At 35.6% G+C, this 18315-nt stretch overlaps 1 protein-coding gene across 1 annotated transcript in view; it reads right to left on the bottom strand.

The window, feature by feature from the left end:
* Positions 1-18315, bottom strand: part of LOC122797784 (kinesin-like protein KIFC3) — a gene marked incomplete at its 5' end in the record, with an annotated part of 595169 nt that overhangs the window by 265018 nt on the left and 311836 nt on the right. The window contains 2 exons of the mRNA XM_044066305.1: positions 1050-1180; positions 15775-15922. Of these exons, the coding sequence (XP_043922240.1) occupies positions 1050-1180; positions 15775-15922 (279 nt within the window). The remainder of the gene's footprint in view (positions 1-1049; positions 1181-15774; positions 15923-18315) is intronic.

Raw genomic sequence — 18315 nt, 5'->3', positions numbered from 1 at the left:
TGGTGTGAAAAACATGTTCATATAGCGTGCAGCTCTAAGCTGATTCATTCCTGGTCTCAGTGCTAGGGACCAGAAAAATGCAAGATGCAAAATTTCATTTTACCAGCTATTACAGCCAGTCTCATCCCAAGGCATTGCTAAGCACAGGCAAATGTTAAGCACCAATACCATCTTTGTTTTGATAAACCAAATAAGTCTAATACAAGAGAGTGCAAGACACCAGACAAATTGCTGGTAGTAAGCACATTTTTAAACCTTAAAATGTTAGCCCGCTTCAAATAAGCTAATGCAGTGAACAAATATTAGGCACTGAAATAATTTCTTTCCACCCAGCAACCTTAGCTTGGCTAATCCAGGCATCTGTAGGATACATAGAAGAATCAGGCTGTAATCTTTGTCCAGATAGTATTTGCAGTCTACCATACCATCAGCCAGTGTTAAAGACCAGACTTTTTCCTTTGTCAGTAACCGTGGATGGTCTCTCTCATAATCAGGGCCACATGTAAACAAATGCAGGGCAATACATACCTATCCATCTGGCTTGCACAATGTCTTTACGATGAGAAGAGGTAGCCTGCCTCATCTAAAAACATTGCAGCTAACCAGGCAAACATTTGGCACTGAAACTATTTACTCACAGAGATTCAATCAACCCTTCATATTTAACTATTGAGATGTGTGTCTTTCACATTTAATGTGGCTCTTGTAAACATCTAATCCTAATCAGCAGCAAAGTGACAAACCTGGCATTTAATCATTTAATACCTACTTCTCATCACAATGGATCTGTTCAATTCTTAGTATCTGGATAGTTAGCAAATAAATGGACAGTCCAGCAACAAAGATACCAAATAAATGTAGAGCCCAGCAAAAAAAAAAAAAAAAAAAAAAGAAAAAAAAAAAAAAGCTTAACGAAATGTTTAGGTGATCACTATTAAAATAAACTCCACAACACAGGAATACATAAAGATGATAATTTGAAATGATGAAGGATTGCCATTTACTCTTCCTCCAACAAGATATAACACAACCTGAGTGCATTCAGTCACCTGCTGTTTGGCTTCTTTAATGGCAACTTCATAAAACTCAGAGAAGTTCTTCACTTGACTCCTCAGGCTATTGTAGTTTGTCTTCATAGACTTCAAGACTGGCTGGAGACTCTTCAAACGATGCTGGACTCCTAGAGACAAGATAGAATGTTTTCTATAGCAATGTACACATTTGTTTATGTATGTTAATTTGACAAGCAACCTATGCCCTCGGTACTGATTTCAGGTACATGCCAACAGACCACAAGTAGAAAACAAAAGACACACAAGTTGCGTAAATTGCTTAAGTAAATGAAAAGAAGTGATGATGATAGAGAATGTTGCTATTGTGATATATGCAGTAAACATTCCCAACGTATGATCATTATCCTAATATATGCAATACAGTAATGCAAGAATAAGATTGAAAACATTTACAATAAAATGAACTAAAGGTAATAAAAATCAATAACCTGACAGTTTGCATTTATTTATTTATTTCCCCCGAATGTTAAGGCTTCTTATACCATGGCAGAAATGGACCAGGATAGAATTAAAGGTCATACAACCAAGACTGCTCTTCTCAGCACATGGAATATACCCAGAATAATTGCTTTCTACTGCAGTTCATATGGAGGTACATGTGCTGACTGCATATTCAAGTATTACTGAAAATTCTTTTTATTAGCCTTGTTTCTCTTGCTACTGTTAGTAATAGTGTATCCAGGGTGGGGCACAACTACACCAGGCAGAAAGTGTTAAGGATGGATCTGCCATTTGATCCATATTCTAACTGCTAATCACATTTTGAATTTCAGGTCAAACCTGAATGCTGTACACTTGTAGCAAGCAGTTTGCTACAGTTTAAAAAAATAGGCTGTCTTAGCATGTCTTTTTGCAGATTTTTACTTGAAGAGAAAAAAAAAGTGGAGACCTAGTTTTTAGTATTGACACAGGATACTGGTTGAACCAGCTACCCTTCTGTGTGTTGGAACTATCTGGTTGTCTTTATTCCATATTACTCTAGCTTATCTTTGCATACCTGAACACTATAATTGCTTTTCATCTTCAGCTCAGGTTTGTTGTCCAAAGTATTATAAATTTATATTTATCCTTTGTTCCGGGTTAGTTCCACTAGGCTAGTAGCCTGTTTTCAGGGGAGACCCAAGATGGTTTTTATACTATTGGGGGAAACTTGGCCAGGGCATTGGGGAATATCTCCTGTTCTTTTTCATACTGGTATGCTATTGAGTCTGAAGCTTCCTGCTTTTGGTCTGAGCGTGAAGGTGGCTCAGAGAAGCAGAAGATAGAATGGAGTTCCTTGATGGTACAGATGTAATAGGTTCACAAATGGAAAGTGAATTTTTGAAGGTTTAGGAAAGAAAAGAGGTGTGGAGCAGAGAAGTGATGCTACACAAGTAGAGATGAGTGGGGGAACATGGTATAGAAGGAGCAGTATGCCAGGAGAGGTTGAAGACAGTTGAGTCTTCTCAAGAGCAATGTGGAACACCAAATGAGGTAGCGGTTGAATCTTTATTGGATTCAGAAGATATCTTCCAACAAAATCTTCTTAGGGAAGAAGATTCAGCACAAATGTGTGTTGTTACAACCCTTCAATCAGGAGGGTTGTGGGATGCATACTTAAAAGAGATGATGGATCAGAGTGAACAAGATAGTGAGGTAGCAGCTTCGTGGGGTGAAATCATGGCGAAGATGCAGAAGGAGGAGATGGTGGAGACTGTAGTAAAGGAAAGGTCATATGCACAGATGATAAAAGAGGGTGAGGCATGAATGGATGAAGTGAAAGAGATGGCAAAGAAGAAGTTCATAGGTTCATAGGTTGGTACTAGACTATCGGCCCAAGGGCCTAAGTAAGCTTAGCCAACAAGATTCCCTGGCTTACGCCACCCAAGAAAGTTAATTTCCTGTGCCCCTGTTGAGCAGAGCCACAGAAGTAATCCCAGGGGTGTATTTCCTATTTCCCATCCATTCATCAAGATTTTTCTTGAAGAGTGCTAATGAGGAACTTTGCTTGACATAGATGGGTAGCTTGTTTCAGAGTATAGGAAGTCTCTGGGACAGGAATCTATCCCTCCAGCATGCCCTGTTTATTGTGGTGACAAGGTTTGGGTCCCTAGAGTGTGTAGCTCGGAGGGATTGGGATTTCTTTAGGTGTAGCATGTCCTACAGCTCTGAGTTTAACATAGCTTTATATGCTAGGCAGAGATCTCCTCAGAGTAGGCGATATGCTACAGAGTAAAGCTGGAGTTTTTTGAGACAGTCAGTGTAGGGCATCTGTTTGAGGCCAGTAATCCTCTTTGTGAGGTACTTCTGTGGCCTTTCCAGCTGCTGCAGATGTCTTGTGAGGTACATTCCAAAAGGGGCATTGTACTCTATAATGGGTCTAATGAGTGCCGAGTAGAGGGGAACAATGACCTTTTTTTTCCTGGATGAGAACTCTTTTGTGATGAGGTGTGCCACATAGAAGGATTTCCTGACTACTGTGGTGATGTGATTATCAAAGGACAGACTACTGTCCACCGGGGTCCCAAGGTCTCTTATCACACATTTGGCATTAAGTAGACTGCCATTTATGTGGTAGTTCATGGGTACATAGTTTTTACCAAAGGGGATGACAATGCACATTTTGGCACTGAGCTTGAGGCCATGCCTCTGAGACCAGGCATCTGTCTCAGTGAGGCCCTTCTGTAGGATGTCCACATCATTTGGGGACTTGACTATGGCTCCTACTTTGCAGTCATCTGTGAACTTCATTAACCAGAGGCTTTCTGTTTTAGCCTGTACTTCAGAAAAGTAGTTACCAAAAAGGAGAGGTCCCAGGACTGAACCCTGTGGTACTCTACTTGTCACTGGTTTGAAGTCAGATTTGGAGTCTGCAACTTTTACAGTGTGGGTTCTGTCAGTGAGCCAGCTGGTAACCCATCTTGTCATGTAGAGATTTATACCTAGTTTAGTGAGTTTAGCTATAATTCCAGAATGGGGATGGTGTTGAAAGCCTAGACGAGGTGAAGATAAGATGTGTGAACCACCTTACCCTAGTCTACGGCTTTGTTGACTGCCTCAAAGAAGTCGATCAGATTCAGAAGGCATAATCTGCCTTTCACAAACCCGAACTAGGTGGGGTCCAGAGTTTGGAGGTTACCAATGTCTTTATTTATGAGTTCCACGATGATAAATTCCATGGCCTTGTAGACCAGGCTCGTCAGGCTAATAGGGTGATAGTTCCCAGGATCAGTGGTGGCTGCCTTTGTGGAGTGGGATAACTGTTGCTGTGTGCCATTCAGTGGGCACAAAGCCTAACATGAGACTATGATTGAACATGGTACTTAGGTTGGGAGCCAGTTCATTTGTTATAAAGTTAAGTAGTAAAGAAGAAGAAAAAGGTATCAAAAGGCATGATGTCTGGTACACTGTGATTGAACCATTGGGTATATTACCCAAATAGGTAAGAGCTTTCATTCACATTAATAAATAAATATATTGTGATATTTTGTTTGAGACTTGACAGTATATGCAGAAATGTTTAGAGCAGTATGAGTTAATTGTAATCCTTGGAACTCTTATATGGTGCAAGTGTTTCATGCAGAAACTAAAAAAGGAATCTCCATGCAATTTAGAATGGAGGTAAAAAAAGTGCTAAAGGACTATTTAAAGACTTTATATAAAGAAGTTATGGGGACAGCAAAAATATATGATGACTGAGGTTTATGGGCTTGGGTTTGGGAATGCAGGATAATTTTGAAAATGGAAAATGGAAATGTTATACATATTCCAAGTGTGATAAACATAGTTGGAAATAGAGAATTTGCTCGACATAGAGGACAAATGAAAACGTGCTTTTTCTGTGAAAAGAATAATCATTTGATTAGCAACTGAGATAAATAAAAATATTTTTTGTAGTAAACCTGGGCACAAATCTAAGAAATGTGATATGATATGTAAAAAATATGGGCAAACTGGGCACATATGACTGGATTGTGAAGAAAATACAAAAACTATAGAACAAGATTAGACACAGGAATCTGTAGGTAATACAAAAAAGATATAGAAAAGGGGGATGAAGGACAAATTACTAGACAATGAAGTAATAAAACAGTAGTTAAAAAAATGAAAGAAAAGAAGTGGTGCACAATGCAAGTGAAGAGGAATATGTAAACTGGAAAGTGGTGAGGGAAAAACTAATAGGGAAAAGGGTGAGGAGAGAAAAAAGGAATTTAAAAGTGTAAGTGTGAAATAAAATAAGAAAGGTAAAGAATAAAAGTAGAAGAAGATAATCTTTTTTTTCTGAAAACAGGCTGAAGATCTTAGTAATAAATGTTAATAGTATAAAGACTATTAAAGGACAAATAGGCATATCGGAATGGTGTGGAAAACTTGATATGCATATAATTATAATAGAAGATAAGACAGTGTTAACAGAAAAGGAAAAGTTACAAACTGAATTGTTATGGGGTGGAAGCATTATTTGGAATATGGGAAAAGATACATGCTCAGGAATAGCTGTGCTATGTCAGGACATATTAAAAAATTAGATATTATGGTAGTAGAATTGGGAGGAATAGCAGTGATAGATCTAAGGTTCAAAAAAGAGGTGTACGCAATTATTGCACTATATGCATATGTTACAAAGAAATAAAGAGATAATGTTTAAAAAATTCTAAATTATGTAGGAGTTAATATGGACATAATATCAGTAGGGAACTTTATTTGTGATTTAAGAAAAAGAAAAAAGAAGGAAGCGATGTTAAGAATGTATATGAGATAATGAAAAGTGGAAAGATATATATATATATATATATATATATATATATATAGGAAAACATACCTTGTACATATAAAAGAAATGAAATAAGAATGAAAATGTATTATTTTGTAATATCTGCTAGTTTGAAAATTGTGTAAAAAGGGATAAAAGTAGAAAAGTAACAGTTTTTGTTTCAGATTATTTAGCTATATGGTTAGATGTTCAAAATAAAGAAAGATATATAAGAATTGGTAAAGGTGTTAAGAAATCTAATGATATGGATTTAGATGAAGAAGTTATGAAGGAGATAATTAAATTGTGGAAAGATCATATACACATAAGATTTTTTATGAAAACTGGACACATTGGTGGATAAGTTTTAAGGAAAAGTACAAAAATACTTTTTGGATTGTCAAGCTAGGAAAAGAAAGAGAGAAAAATTAACATACAGGCACTTGACTAAGGAAATATTTAGAGATGTGCTAAGAGATAAGACAGCTTTTTATGAAAAGGAAAATAAAATATATGATTTAAATCAGGAGAGGTTAAGAAGATGTTATATAAACAAAAATATTTCTTACAAGGGAAAAAGGAAGAAGTGGCTCCATATTCAAATAAATTAGTAAAAGAGAATAAGACCATAGTCAGGGATTGAAAAATAATGAAGAAGATAGAATGACTATACAAGATAAAATCTTTTGAGGTAATAAGGAAGCATATAGGGAATACTTTTGTTAAGAAAGAGATAAAAGACAGGCAAAATAGAAAGTTAAAAACTGAGTAAGGAGGACAATGAGAGTTTGGAAAAATATAAGTATAGAATAATTAAATAGAAGTTTAAAAGAAATTAACTTAGAGAAAGCTAACAAAATGGATGGTATTGAATATCACATGAATAATAATATGGAAGAATGACAAAAAGTATACTTTGTGGAGGTATTGAATGACTGATTAGAGATAGGAGTGGTAGAAAAAGAAATATGTACTGGGATTATAAAATGCATATGGAAAAAAGGAGAAAAAGATGATATAAGTAATTGGAGACCAATAGTGTTGAATAATACTGATTATAAAATCTTTATGAGAATGATAAGTAAAAGAATAGTAAATAAAATAGACAAATTACTTAAATTAAAAATTACTTGAACATACAGTTTTTGGTAAGAAAGGGAAAGGAACTCAGGATTTACTATTGATAATAAGAGAGGTGACAGATGATATTATAAATAAAAATTGGAACCTAAATTTATGACAGGAGATGTGAGTACAATGTTTGATAAAATACAATATGAATGTTTTGGGGATATATTAAGGGATTATAATATAAGCAAAAAGATAATAAAAATAATTGTCACTATATGAGAAGAATAATGTGAGAGTAATTTTAAATGGATAGTTGAGTGAAGAAATAGTAACAGAGTGTGAGATAAGGCAAGGATGTCCTGCAATAAGTATTTTATTTGTGTTAATTATGAATCTGGGTGTCAATAAAATGAATATAGTATTAGACACTGCAAGTTATAAGATGACAGAAGAAATATGAATTCCAGTAATAATTCTCATGTACACAGATGATAATGCTTTAATTACTAAGAACAAGAAATGGCTGGGAGAAGGAATTAGAAAGTTAAATAGTTATTTGAAAATACTCGGTTTAATATAAATAATGACAAAAGTAAAGGGTTTGGATTTAAGGGAAAGCTGTAAGGTATTCTGTTTAATGATGAAGTAATAGACATATTGGGAATAACATTTGAATCAGGACAGCATACAAGAAAACAATAAGAGAAAATATTACAGAAATTGAAAGATGTGTGTATGTTATGGAAATTATTTAAATATTCAAATAAAAAGTATACTTAATAAATTTGAATCTTGTAGGCAAATTGGCCTATTTAACAAATGTGGACAAGTATGAAAAAGAAATAATGTTCATTGTATTTTCTTCTATATGGAGATTCTAGGCTAAATCCAGTTTGAACAGGGATCTTGTATGTTAGGGAAGAGGCTGGGGGAATAGGGTTAATCAATCCAATTGTTCATGTAGCTTTCTTGAATATATATATAAAGCTTTGGTAGGATTTAAAAAAGAAAATAGGAACTCAGTAGAACACATACTGAATGTTAAATATAAAACGTTTTGAGAAAGGATAAATCTAGGTAAAAGATAGAAAAAAATCACATAAATGAAGATATAAAAGAATCAAAACAATGTTTTATGGAAATTGAATATAAATTATGTTGAAAAAAATAGGAAAGAATGGTATTTGAATATAATAAAAGAACATCACTATGTCTTCCCATATTAACCTAGCCAGGCAATGTAGCTATATAGCGCATACATATAAGTTACTGAGCACACATGAGATCAGTGCCACTTTGTGTAGTCAGCCAGTGTGAATGTAAGCTTGAAGATGCACATGTGAGAATGTTAGAAGTAATGAGTCAGTCAGTAAGCATATGAAGTTCAAAGCATATGTACAAATTACAACTCCTGATGTGGGTTTGTATAATAAATGACTTGAATGCATTCTGTGCCTCAGCGTCTCATTTGAATACACGAGACATGTGACATAGTGTCAGAATGGGATCCAAATTTGAAGCAGCTTGAAAACCATGAGGCATGCAGTTAGAAGTGGAGCAATATCCAGGAGTGAACTTGCAAACAGGTCAGTGGTTATTCAGAGGTACGTAAATCTCTTTCAAATGATTATCAGTCGCCAGACATGTAGCATAGCATTCAATGTGTTTAAAATAATTTCTGAGTTATTCAAAATGTTGGAAATAGTGACATAATGATTAAAGTGTTTGAAATAATCTCAGAAGTATTTAAAATGTTTGAAAAGATTAAAATGTCTGAATTTTTTTACAATGTATGACTTTTTCGCAGTAACTAAGACTTTCTGAAGTGTCCGAAGTGTCCGGAGTGTTTGAGATATTTGCAATGTTAAAATAAAGCATTTTTGGAGAGACTGTTGTACATTTGAACAAAATTACAAGTACCACATCTATACTTATGTTTAAAAGCAATTTGTTGTTATGGCAGAGGGATTTTGCAGACCTGAACCGGTGGTGTTTGATAATAATAATTCTCAGAACTGGCGAGTGTTGGATCAAAAATATAACAGTTTCATATAGGCTGTATTTTCTGATAAAGACACATGTACAAAAGCATTTATACTTCTCAGTTTAGCTGGCTCAGAAGCCACTGAGCAAGAACATTCATTTGTTTATGCACCTAACATGTATGCAGGGGACGGGGAGATCCACCATATTGTGATACAGGCTGAAATATAGGAAGAGCCTGAGTGCTTAAAATGTAAATTTATAGAAATGTGTAACCCTAAATGAATATTACAATGGAAAGGCATACATTTTACATAAGAAATCAAAAGCCTGGTGAAACTATTGAAGCATATATTACCGACTGAAGAAAAAAAGCAAAAACTTGCAGATTTGGTGATCTAAGAGATGAGTTGATAATAGACTGTCTTGTATGTGGTTTTAATAATCATGCAGTGAGAAAGATTTTGCTTCAAGGTACTGAATTAACATTGAGTAAAGCCATTGAGATTTGCCAATTATATGAGAGAACAGAAAAGCATATGAATATGCTTACAAATGAGAAAAGCATGTCTGCAGTATCTGCTAGAGTGACTGTTGATAGTGTGCAGTAGAAAGTTAAGACAAAATAGAAATATAAACCAAAGGGTGTAGCACCAAAAGTCATTGCTAACTATTGCAATTGTGGAGGCAGTCATGGTACTAAACTGGAAAAGTGTTTAGCTTTTGGTCAGCAATGTCACAAATGGAAAAAAGTGTAATCATTTAAAAGGCTTTGTAAGTCTAAAGTGTTGCAGACTTAGACAGAGCTTATACTTATATAGAGCTTAACTCTGTTGCATATCGCCTACTCAGAGGTGATCTCTGCCTAACATTCAAAACTATGTCAAACCCAGAGCTGTTGGACAAGCTCCACTTAAAGAAATCCCAATCCCTCGAAGCTACACGCTCTAGGGACTTAAACCTTGTCACCACAATAAACAGAATATGCTGGAGGGATAGATTCCTGTCCCAAAGACTTCCCATACGCTGGAATAAATTACCTATCTATATCAAACAAAGCTCCTCATTAGCACTCTTCAAGAAAAATCTTGATGATTGGATGGGAGATAGGAAATTCACCCTGGGGATCACTTCTGTGGCTCTGCTTGACAAGGGCACAGGAAAATAATTTTCTTGGGTGGCAAAAGCCAGGGTACCATTTGGCTAGGCTTATATAGGCCCTAGGGCCAATAGCCTAGTACCTACCTATGAACCTATTAAAAGAGAGTATCCAAAGAAGCAAGTAAATTGTAGCAAACTACGAGCACTGTGAGCAAAGCTTTCTATGTTGATGGTGTCTCTGTGATCGATGAAAAACTTAATACAGTAGTCTGTCAGCAAAGAGTGAAGCATTTTTTTTTACTGTACAAACCTGTAGAGCTTAAAGTAGGCAGTGGATCTAAGTGCAACAATGTGTCAGCACAAATGTTTGCTAGAGTAAACCTGGTGAGAAACTTGATTCAACAAAGTGTGCGTAAACCTGGTGAGAAACTTGATTCAACATAACAGTGTGCAAAACTAGTTGCTTATGGTGGTGAAGAGATTCAAACTGATGGAGCAGTAGTCCTTTCATGCCATTCTGCTCAAAATAGCTATGACTTGCAGTTTTACATAGTTAAAAGACACGTGCAGGCACTATTAGGCCTCAAAGACAGTCTGAGAAAGATTGATTTCATTTAGTAAAGAGGTTCATCATATAAGTATGAGTAACAACGATAGTTTTACATAGAATATTTTTAGTGAATATGCTGATATTTTCAAAGACGAGCTTGGTAAACTTCCAGTCACATATTCCATGAAGTTAAACTATGAAGTATGTCCAGTTGTCAGACCAGCATGAAAGATTCCAGTAACAATGCAGAGTAAAGTAATAGCAGAACTAGACAAAATAGTTCATTTAGGTGTCCTTACTCTAGTAGAAGAACTGACTGAATGGATATCCTTCATGGTTGTAGCTCATAAGAAAAGATTAGATGATATTTGAATATGTATTGATCCAAGAGACTTAAAGCACTTGTGTCCTCATTATCCAATGCATACAGTAGAAGAGGTAGCCACTCTCATGCCAAATTCCACTGTTTTTTGAGTCTTAGATGCAAAAAGCTCCTTTTGGCAAATTTCACTGGATCATAAAGCTTCATTTTTAACTACATTCAGTACACCATGTGATAGATACAGATTTTTGAGAATGCCATGTTTAATAAATTCTGCCAGTAAAGTCTTTCAACGTGCCATGGAACAATTTTTTTCTGGTTATCCATGTACTACTGTAGTAGATGACATTATTGTTGGAGGCAATGGTGAAGATGAACATGATAGAAATCTCAGGAAAGTTCTAGACCATGCACGTGAAGTAAATCTTAAACTGAACCCTTGGAAATATAAATTCAAGCTGAAAGAAGTTACCTGTGTGGGTCATTTGTTTATCAGTTCTGGCTTATAACCAGATCCATGCAAGCAAACAGCAATTGTGAAATTCCAGTTCAGAGAATGTCACATCTTTACAATGGTTTCTAGGTGTGGTAAACTATTAAGGAAAGTTCATCCCAGACTTCAGTGAGGTTTCTGCACCGTTACATGAACTGACACACAGAAATGTACACTGGTCCTGGTTGGAACAACACCAAAGAGCATTTAATATTCTGAAGCAGAAAATTGCCAGTCTACCCACATTGAGATATTATGATGTTCACAAACCTGTAACTCTTTCTTGTGATGCTTCAAAGTACTGCCTTAGTGTTGCATGTCTTCAAGAAGGCATACCAGTTGCCTATGTGTCAAGAATTTTAACTCAAACAGAGATGCATTACGCACCGATTCAGAAAGAACTTTTGGCAGTAGTGTTTGCTTGTTCGAAGTTCAATGATTATATTTATGTCAGACCTGTCCAAACAGAGACTGATCACCACCCACTAGTGACAATTTAAAAAAGTCTATGCATACAACCCCAGCTTGACTGCAATGTATGATGTTAACATTGCAAAAGTACAATTTCAATATTGTTTACAAAAAGGGCAAACACTTGTACCTTTTGATACTTTGTCACACGCAACCCGACAAATGATAGAGCAGCATGAAAATGAAACAGCGGACTTTGAAGTCATGGAAGTCAGAGATTTTTTGTCATCAAGGCTTGATGAACTAAGAAATCACACAGCTTCAGATTCAATTCTCCAGAAGCTAAAAAATGTTATCAGTCTAGGATTGCCAACATGGCAAACCAGTTTACCACTTGAAATTCAACAGTATTTTCCTTACAGAGATGAGCTGATCATGACGGAAGATGGAATCATCACAAAAGGCCTGAAAGTGGTAATCCCTAAAGCCTTACAACAGGAATGTATCAAAATCTACACTGTGTTCACCCAGGTATTGATTCAACCAAAAGAAGGGCAACAGGAATTGTATTTTGGCCTTTTATTTCCAAAGATATAGAGAACGAAACTCTAGCATGTTCAATTTGCAACAGCACCAAACCGTATCAGCAAAGAGAACCACTTCAGCTACACCAAATTCCTGAATTACCATGGTCAACAGTTGGCAGAGATATTTTCAAATGGAATGGTCAACATTACTTGGTATTAGTAGACTCTTACTCAAATTAGTTTGAAATTGACCTACTTCCTAACGATGTCAAATGCATTCATTCTAAAATCAAAGAGACATTTTTCTGTCCATGGTAGTCTGCACAAAGTCATGTCTGACAATGGTCCACAGTTTACTAGTCAGCAATTCAAGAGATTTGCTGAGACATGGGACTTTGTTCATGTTACCAGTAGTCCTGAGTATCCACAAACCAATGGTTTAGTTGAACGTGCAGTTCAGAGTGCAAAGCACTTGTTGGAGAAATCCAAAAGAGATGGTACCAATGTTTTCCTTAACTTACTCAACCTCAGAAACATTCCTCGAGGCAACTTGCTTGGTTCACCTGCTCAGAGATTGATGTCCAGACAGACTAGAACAATTCTTCCAAACAACAAACAATTGTTATTACCAAATGCAAAAAACAACAGTATGGTCAAGGCTCAACTTTTTAAAAAATGTGAGTCACAAAAGTTGCACTATGATAAGACTGGTAAAGCAATTACACCATTAGTACAAGGAGAAGTTGTGAGAATGCAAACATGCAAAGGATATGACCGAGTGGGAATTGTGAAGAACATTTGTGAGGAACCAAGATCTTACATCATACAATCTGAAGGAAATGATTTCAGAAGGATTTGTAGACATGCGTTACCTGTCTCTGAACCAGTGACACAGCAGACTGCATGTACCAACAACTCTAATTCCCAGAGTGACCCATCAACTGTTCGAATTCAAAAGGACAGTGTACTTTCTTCAAACAACTTTGATGTAAACCCTGATGTTCCACTTTTGAAAGAATCCTCAGGGACTGTCCCTTTTGCTAAACCCAGTCAGAATTGCTATGTAACTAGACTGGGTAGAATTTCCAAACCAAATCCTAAGTATAAAGTGACATGGACTTAAAGTCAGTTTTGTTTTGTTGAAATATTGAAATAATGTCTAGCTCTTAAATATGTCTTTGTTCTCGTATTTGCAATGTCGAACAAAATTAAAGAGGGAGAATGTAGATCAGTGTGTATATTCAGCCTAGTCAGTTGTAGCTAGAGAGCATGTGCATATAATTTACTGAGCATGTGTGAGATCAGTGCCATTTTGTGAGGTCAGCCAGTGTGAATGTGAGCTTCAATGGAGATGCACGTCAGTCTGTCGCCATCTGCCTGAGATGATAGTAACTCAGGTGGATGAAAAAAAAATCCTGTGGCACCTATCGAAAAGAGTAGGGAATCTTTATTGGTTATTACAACTTGTGTACATTATTTACATTATTTATACAATATAGATTTGCTAAGCCGCGGTGGTGCAGCGGTAGCATTGTTGCTTCACTGCAAGAGGTTATCCTCTTCGATTCTCGGCTGGAGTGCCTTCTGTGTGGAGTCTGCATGTCCTCCCCATGGTCGAGTGGCATTCGAAAGACATGTTGGGCGTCGGGCTGGCAACTCGGCACCATAAAAATCTACTGCCAATCATTAGCGGACCGGAGTTCCACTGTGGTGACCCCTAAGTTGGAAAAGCCAAAAAGACAAACAACAATACAATATAGATTATTTACAATTTTATGTAATGCAAAACAATCTCAAATGCTTTAATCATTCACCCCACTCATTTGTTCATAGCCAAAAACATATTCTCTTCAAAATCTCATATAATACCCATTTCCACTGAATATCACTTCATTAAGTTTTTCATTTCATATTGCCCATAAAATGTAAAATTTTTTTATCAATTTTCTTAACCGCTTTTCATTTTTTTTACTATAATTCCCATATTCAAACATATTCACATTCAAATCTTCAACCTTATCAAAATCTTTCATTTTATTTTCACATATTTTTCCCATAAATTCTTTACTCTAGAACAATTTAAAAACACATGCTTTGCTGTTTCAACCTCCACAATAATTGCACACTCTTTGCTGTATTTTTTATAAGGCATATTAGCTTTAAAAGGTAGTTTTCCTATCATCAGTCTCCACAAAAAATGTATATTCATGTATTTTCTTACACCATATATATCTTATTTTAATAGTATTTCTTTTTTCATTCTCTAAATGCTTCCATGGTGTTGCATGCTTGTGTATTCAGATGAGACACTGAGGTGTGGAATGCATTCAAGTCATTTTTCATACAAACACACACATCAGGAGCTGTCATTTGTACATATATTTCAAACTTCATATGCTTACTGACTTATTCATTACTTCTAACACATATGAGTGCACTTCTTTTCTACAAAAAAACATTTTTTCAAAAAGCAGATGTACAAACTCATTTCAGCGAATAGTGGACTTAACCAAAAGTGCACTTTCATGAACACCGGTTCACTGAACCGGAAATAAAAAAACAAAAACACTTCAAGCACACTCTTGCAGGGGGGCAAACCCCCCCCATGTGGGAAGCTTTGCCCCCCACACCCCCACTACTTATATATACTAACTCCGAGATCACACTACAGTGGGGATATGGGTATAATTCCTTATCCCCACTGTACCCCCTGTAAAAGCGTGTTTGCACTGTTTTTTTTGTTTTTTATTTCAAGTTCGGTGAACTGGTGTTCGCAAAAGTGCACTTTCAGTTAAGTGCACTTTCGTTAAAATGGGTTCGTTCTTCTGCTCTTTGAAAAAACATGTTTTCATAGAACAGAAGTAGACCCATATATATATATATATATATATATATATATATATATATATATATATATATATACATAATCTTACAAAAAGGCATGGAATACAGTTGGCTGGCATAAGAGAAACCTGTTAAAGCATCATTCTGGTGAAGAAGTAAATAGCTGGAACAGAAAATTAACAGATTCAGTGCATGTGAACCAGAGGGGACAACCCAATCATGATTAAAGCATCTATAGGGGTACAGCTTCATCAATGCTCCCATAAGTAAATGGCTATCCAATTTCAGCAAACAGATGAGACATTGTATTGCAGAGCACCCAACATTGTTTCTTTTCAGATGCATATGAGATAAAGAATGTAAAAAGCTGACTTGCAATAAACAGTTTCCACTGTTTGTGTGTAGAGTTTTCATTATTAAATGTGTAGATACATTAAACAGCTATAGAGGATTCAAATTGCATAGTTATGTTATTTTACAGAGACAAATTTTTCCTTTTTCTTTACCTCCATATAGTTTTATTTACTTTTGATCACTTTTATATATTATTTTAATACCAGACACCTGGTTATAACTTGACGTTTTCATCTAAACAGTATACTCAGCTGTCTGAATACTGCATCAAACCATTATCCTGTACTATAACCAGTCCACGCCTGTATTATACCTGAGAATTGTTCCCGTAGTTCTTCCAGGTGAATTTCAGAACATTCAGAGGCCTCCTTCACTGCTTGTTCTTTTCCAGCCTCCAAGTGTTTGATCTCTTGCAAGAGGTCGTCTCGCAACTGTTCGATTTCGGCTTCATATGCCAAAATCTGAAAATGAACATTTCAAGTGAATAAATACAGTAGACAACTTTTAAAACTTTCATACTCTTTTATCTTCAGAAAAGATTTGCAAATGGAAGACAGATTTTATATCACTTTACTAGGAAAAAGACACTGAAAGGATAGCTCATTTATATGTACCTTCTGATGGAAAGAATATACAGTTTTGAATTAATAAAGCAAAATAATGGATAGTGTACTTGCAGCCAAATTGACCCTTTAAGAACAGTTGGTATCTCCAGGATGGCTTGCACTTAACCTAAGTTGCCAAAGTAATTCTCAACATCCCAACATAACTTCCCACTCACCTCTTCAGGGGGTTTTAGGTATTTGTTCTAGAATAGAAAATTAAATTTTTTATGAGATGGACAAACTAAGGTGTGTTTTTACAATGCATTATTTTCTTTTTCATTCGAAATGTCATAAAAATGTTCATGTATTCCCTTTCTAAAGCAATGTTCAGTTTTGCCCATATAAAATGCGGAACATTTTGATCATCTAGCAATACACTCAACCCCTTTAGTTGAACAATTCTCTTTATGCAAAAAAATTGTAGATTTCAAAATGTTATCCAATATTGACTCACCTAGCAAGTGTGTTAGCTTCTGAGCCTGTTTTTACATGCAAAATGGCCTTGAATTTTAAAAATATGTTTCAGAGTAACAATAATACTGACAAGGTTGTTGATGGACAGCAAGTAGGTACTACATGGTGTGGGTCATGTAACCAATGCCCTTATATTCTGCTAGGTGAGTCTTTAGTATTGGATAACATTTTGAAATCTTAAGTTTTTTTTGCATAAAGGGAATTATTCAATGAAAGGTGATGTGTATATTGTTAGATGTTCAAATTGTCCTGCATTTTACCTTTAAATCCAAATGTTGCTTTAGAAAGAGAATATATGAACATCTTTATGACATTTTGAATAAAAAAGAAAATAATACATTGTACAAGCACACCTTAGTTTGTCCATCTTATAAGAAATTGTATTTTTCTATTCTAGAACAAGTACCCAAAATCTCCCAAGGAGATGAGTAGGAGGTTCTGTTGGAATTCTGAGAATTACTTTGGCAATTTAGGTTAAGTGCAAGCTCTTCCCCTGGTGGGAACAAATATACATCAATTTTACCTTTACTCCATATAAAAGCTAAGAAACTATAGGTATTTGTATGGTTAATATGGAATTTTTTAAGTATATAAGCATTTTATATAATTTTATATACATCAACTTTACTATATTTTGCATTTTATATTATATCTAGTGTTTTTTAGTGTGTGGTGAATTAACAATGGTCTGCTAATTAATTAATTATCCATTGATTTTATGGCAGAGTATTAAATGAAATGCGGTTTTAGTGTTTTCTGTTCTGATGAAGTCCCATGCTGAGGGAAGAAAGTCCTCAATAAATTATTGTGTTTTGAATCTAGTTCTTTAGACCTTCCTCATTTTGCATTACTGTTTTATGGTTATTACTTCGTGAAAAGTAAACTAAGAATTCATCTTATATTTCATGTTATGTACTACATTCTTTCTGAAAAGTAAACTAAATGTTCTTCTTATATTTCATGTTGTGTACTATGTTTTCCACTCAGTTATTTATGCATTATATTAAATCTTTGCTTTAGGGACTTGACATTTGTATCCTGCTATCTCCATATCTACAGTCATAATACACCAAGTGTGACATCAGAGTCTTTCTCCTGTCAACAATGTGATATTAGAACAGAGGACTGTGACCTAAATTAGAGAGTGCATCACAGAGCATAAGAAAGAAATCTGTCCCATTTAAAGCAATGTTACATTTGCCGAAGTCCAAACCAATGTTCTTTCATACTGAATAAAGTACTTCATTGTAGTAATACAATTCATCAGGTAGTGTCAGTTTTGTAACAAATAGCACACTTTCCTTTGGTGCAGACAGCCCAAAAAGTTGCGAGTTATACTCCCACTCCAGGTGATTGCATTATTGACACTGCAGTGCAGTATGGGGGGGGGGGGCTGTGCTCCTGAGTGTGTTGACCTGTGGGTGAGATGTTATCCAAGGTCCCATCTCCTTGAGTTGGTGGTAGTTCAGGTGGATGTAAATGATCCTGTGACACCTACTGAAAAGAGTAGGGGAAAGCTCTTGATGCCCTGGCTAAACTTCTGGTATAAATACCACCTTAGGTCTTCCCTGAAAATAAGCCACTAGCCTACTGGGACTAAAGTGGTCAGCAAAGGATAAATCAACAGTTCATCATTTTAAATAGTAATATCAAAACATACCAGGACTGAATTAACTAACCATATCAAACACATTTAATTAATGAAGTGAATGTTTTTAAGTGAGGGCACTTGGCTGAACCCATCATTCAACCCTGGATGCCCAAGCACATATAAC

This window comes from Protopterus annectens, chromosome 3.part1 (genome assembly GCF_019279795.1).
Source record: "Protopterus annectens isolate FY-2018-M chromosome 3.part1, PAN1.0, whole genome shotgun sequence".
In the NCBI taxonomy this organism is placed as follows: domain Eukaryota; kingdom Metazoa; phylum Chordata; order Ceratodontiformes; family Protopteridae; genus Protopterus; species Protopterus annectens.
The sequence above is the reverse complement of the archived record's forward strand: the minus strand, read 5'-3'. Positions and strand labels throughout refer to the sequence as shown.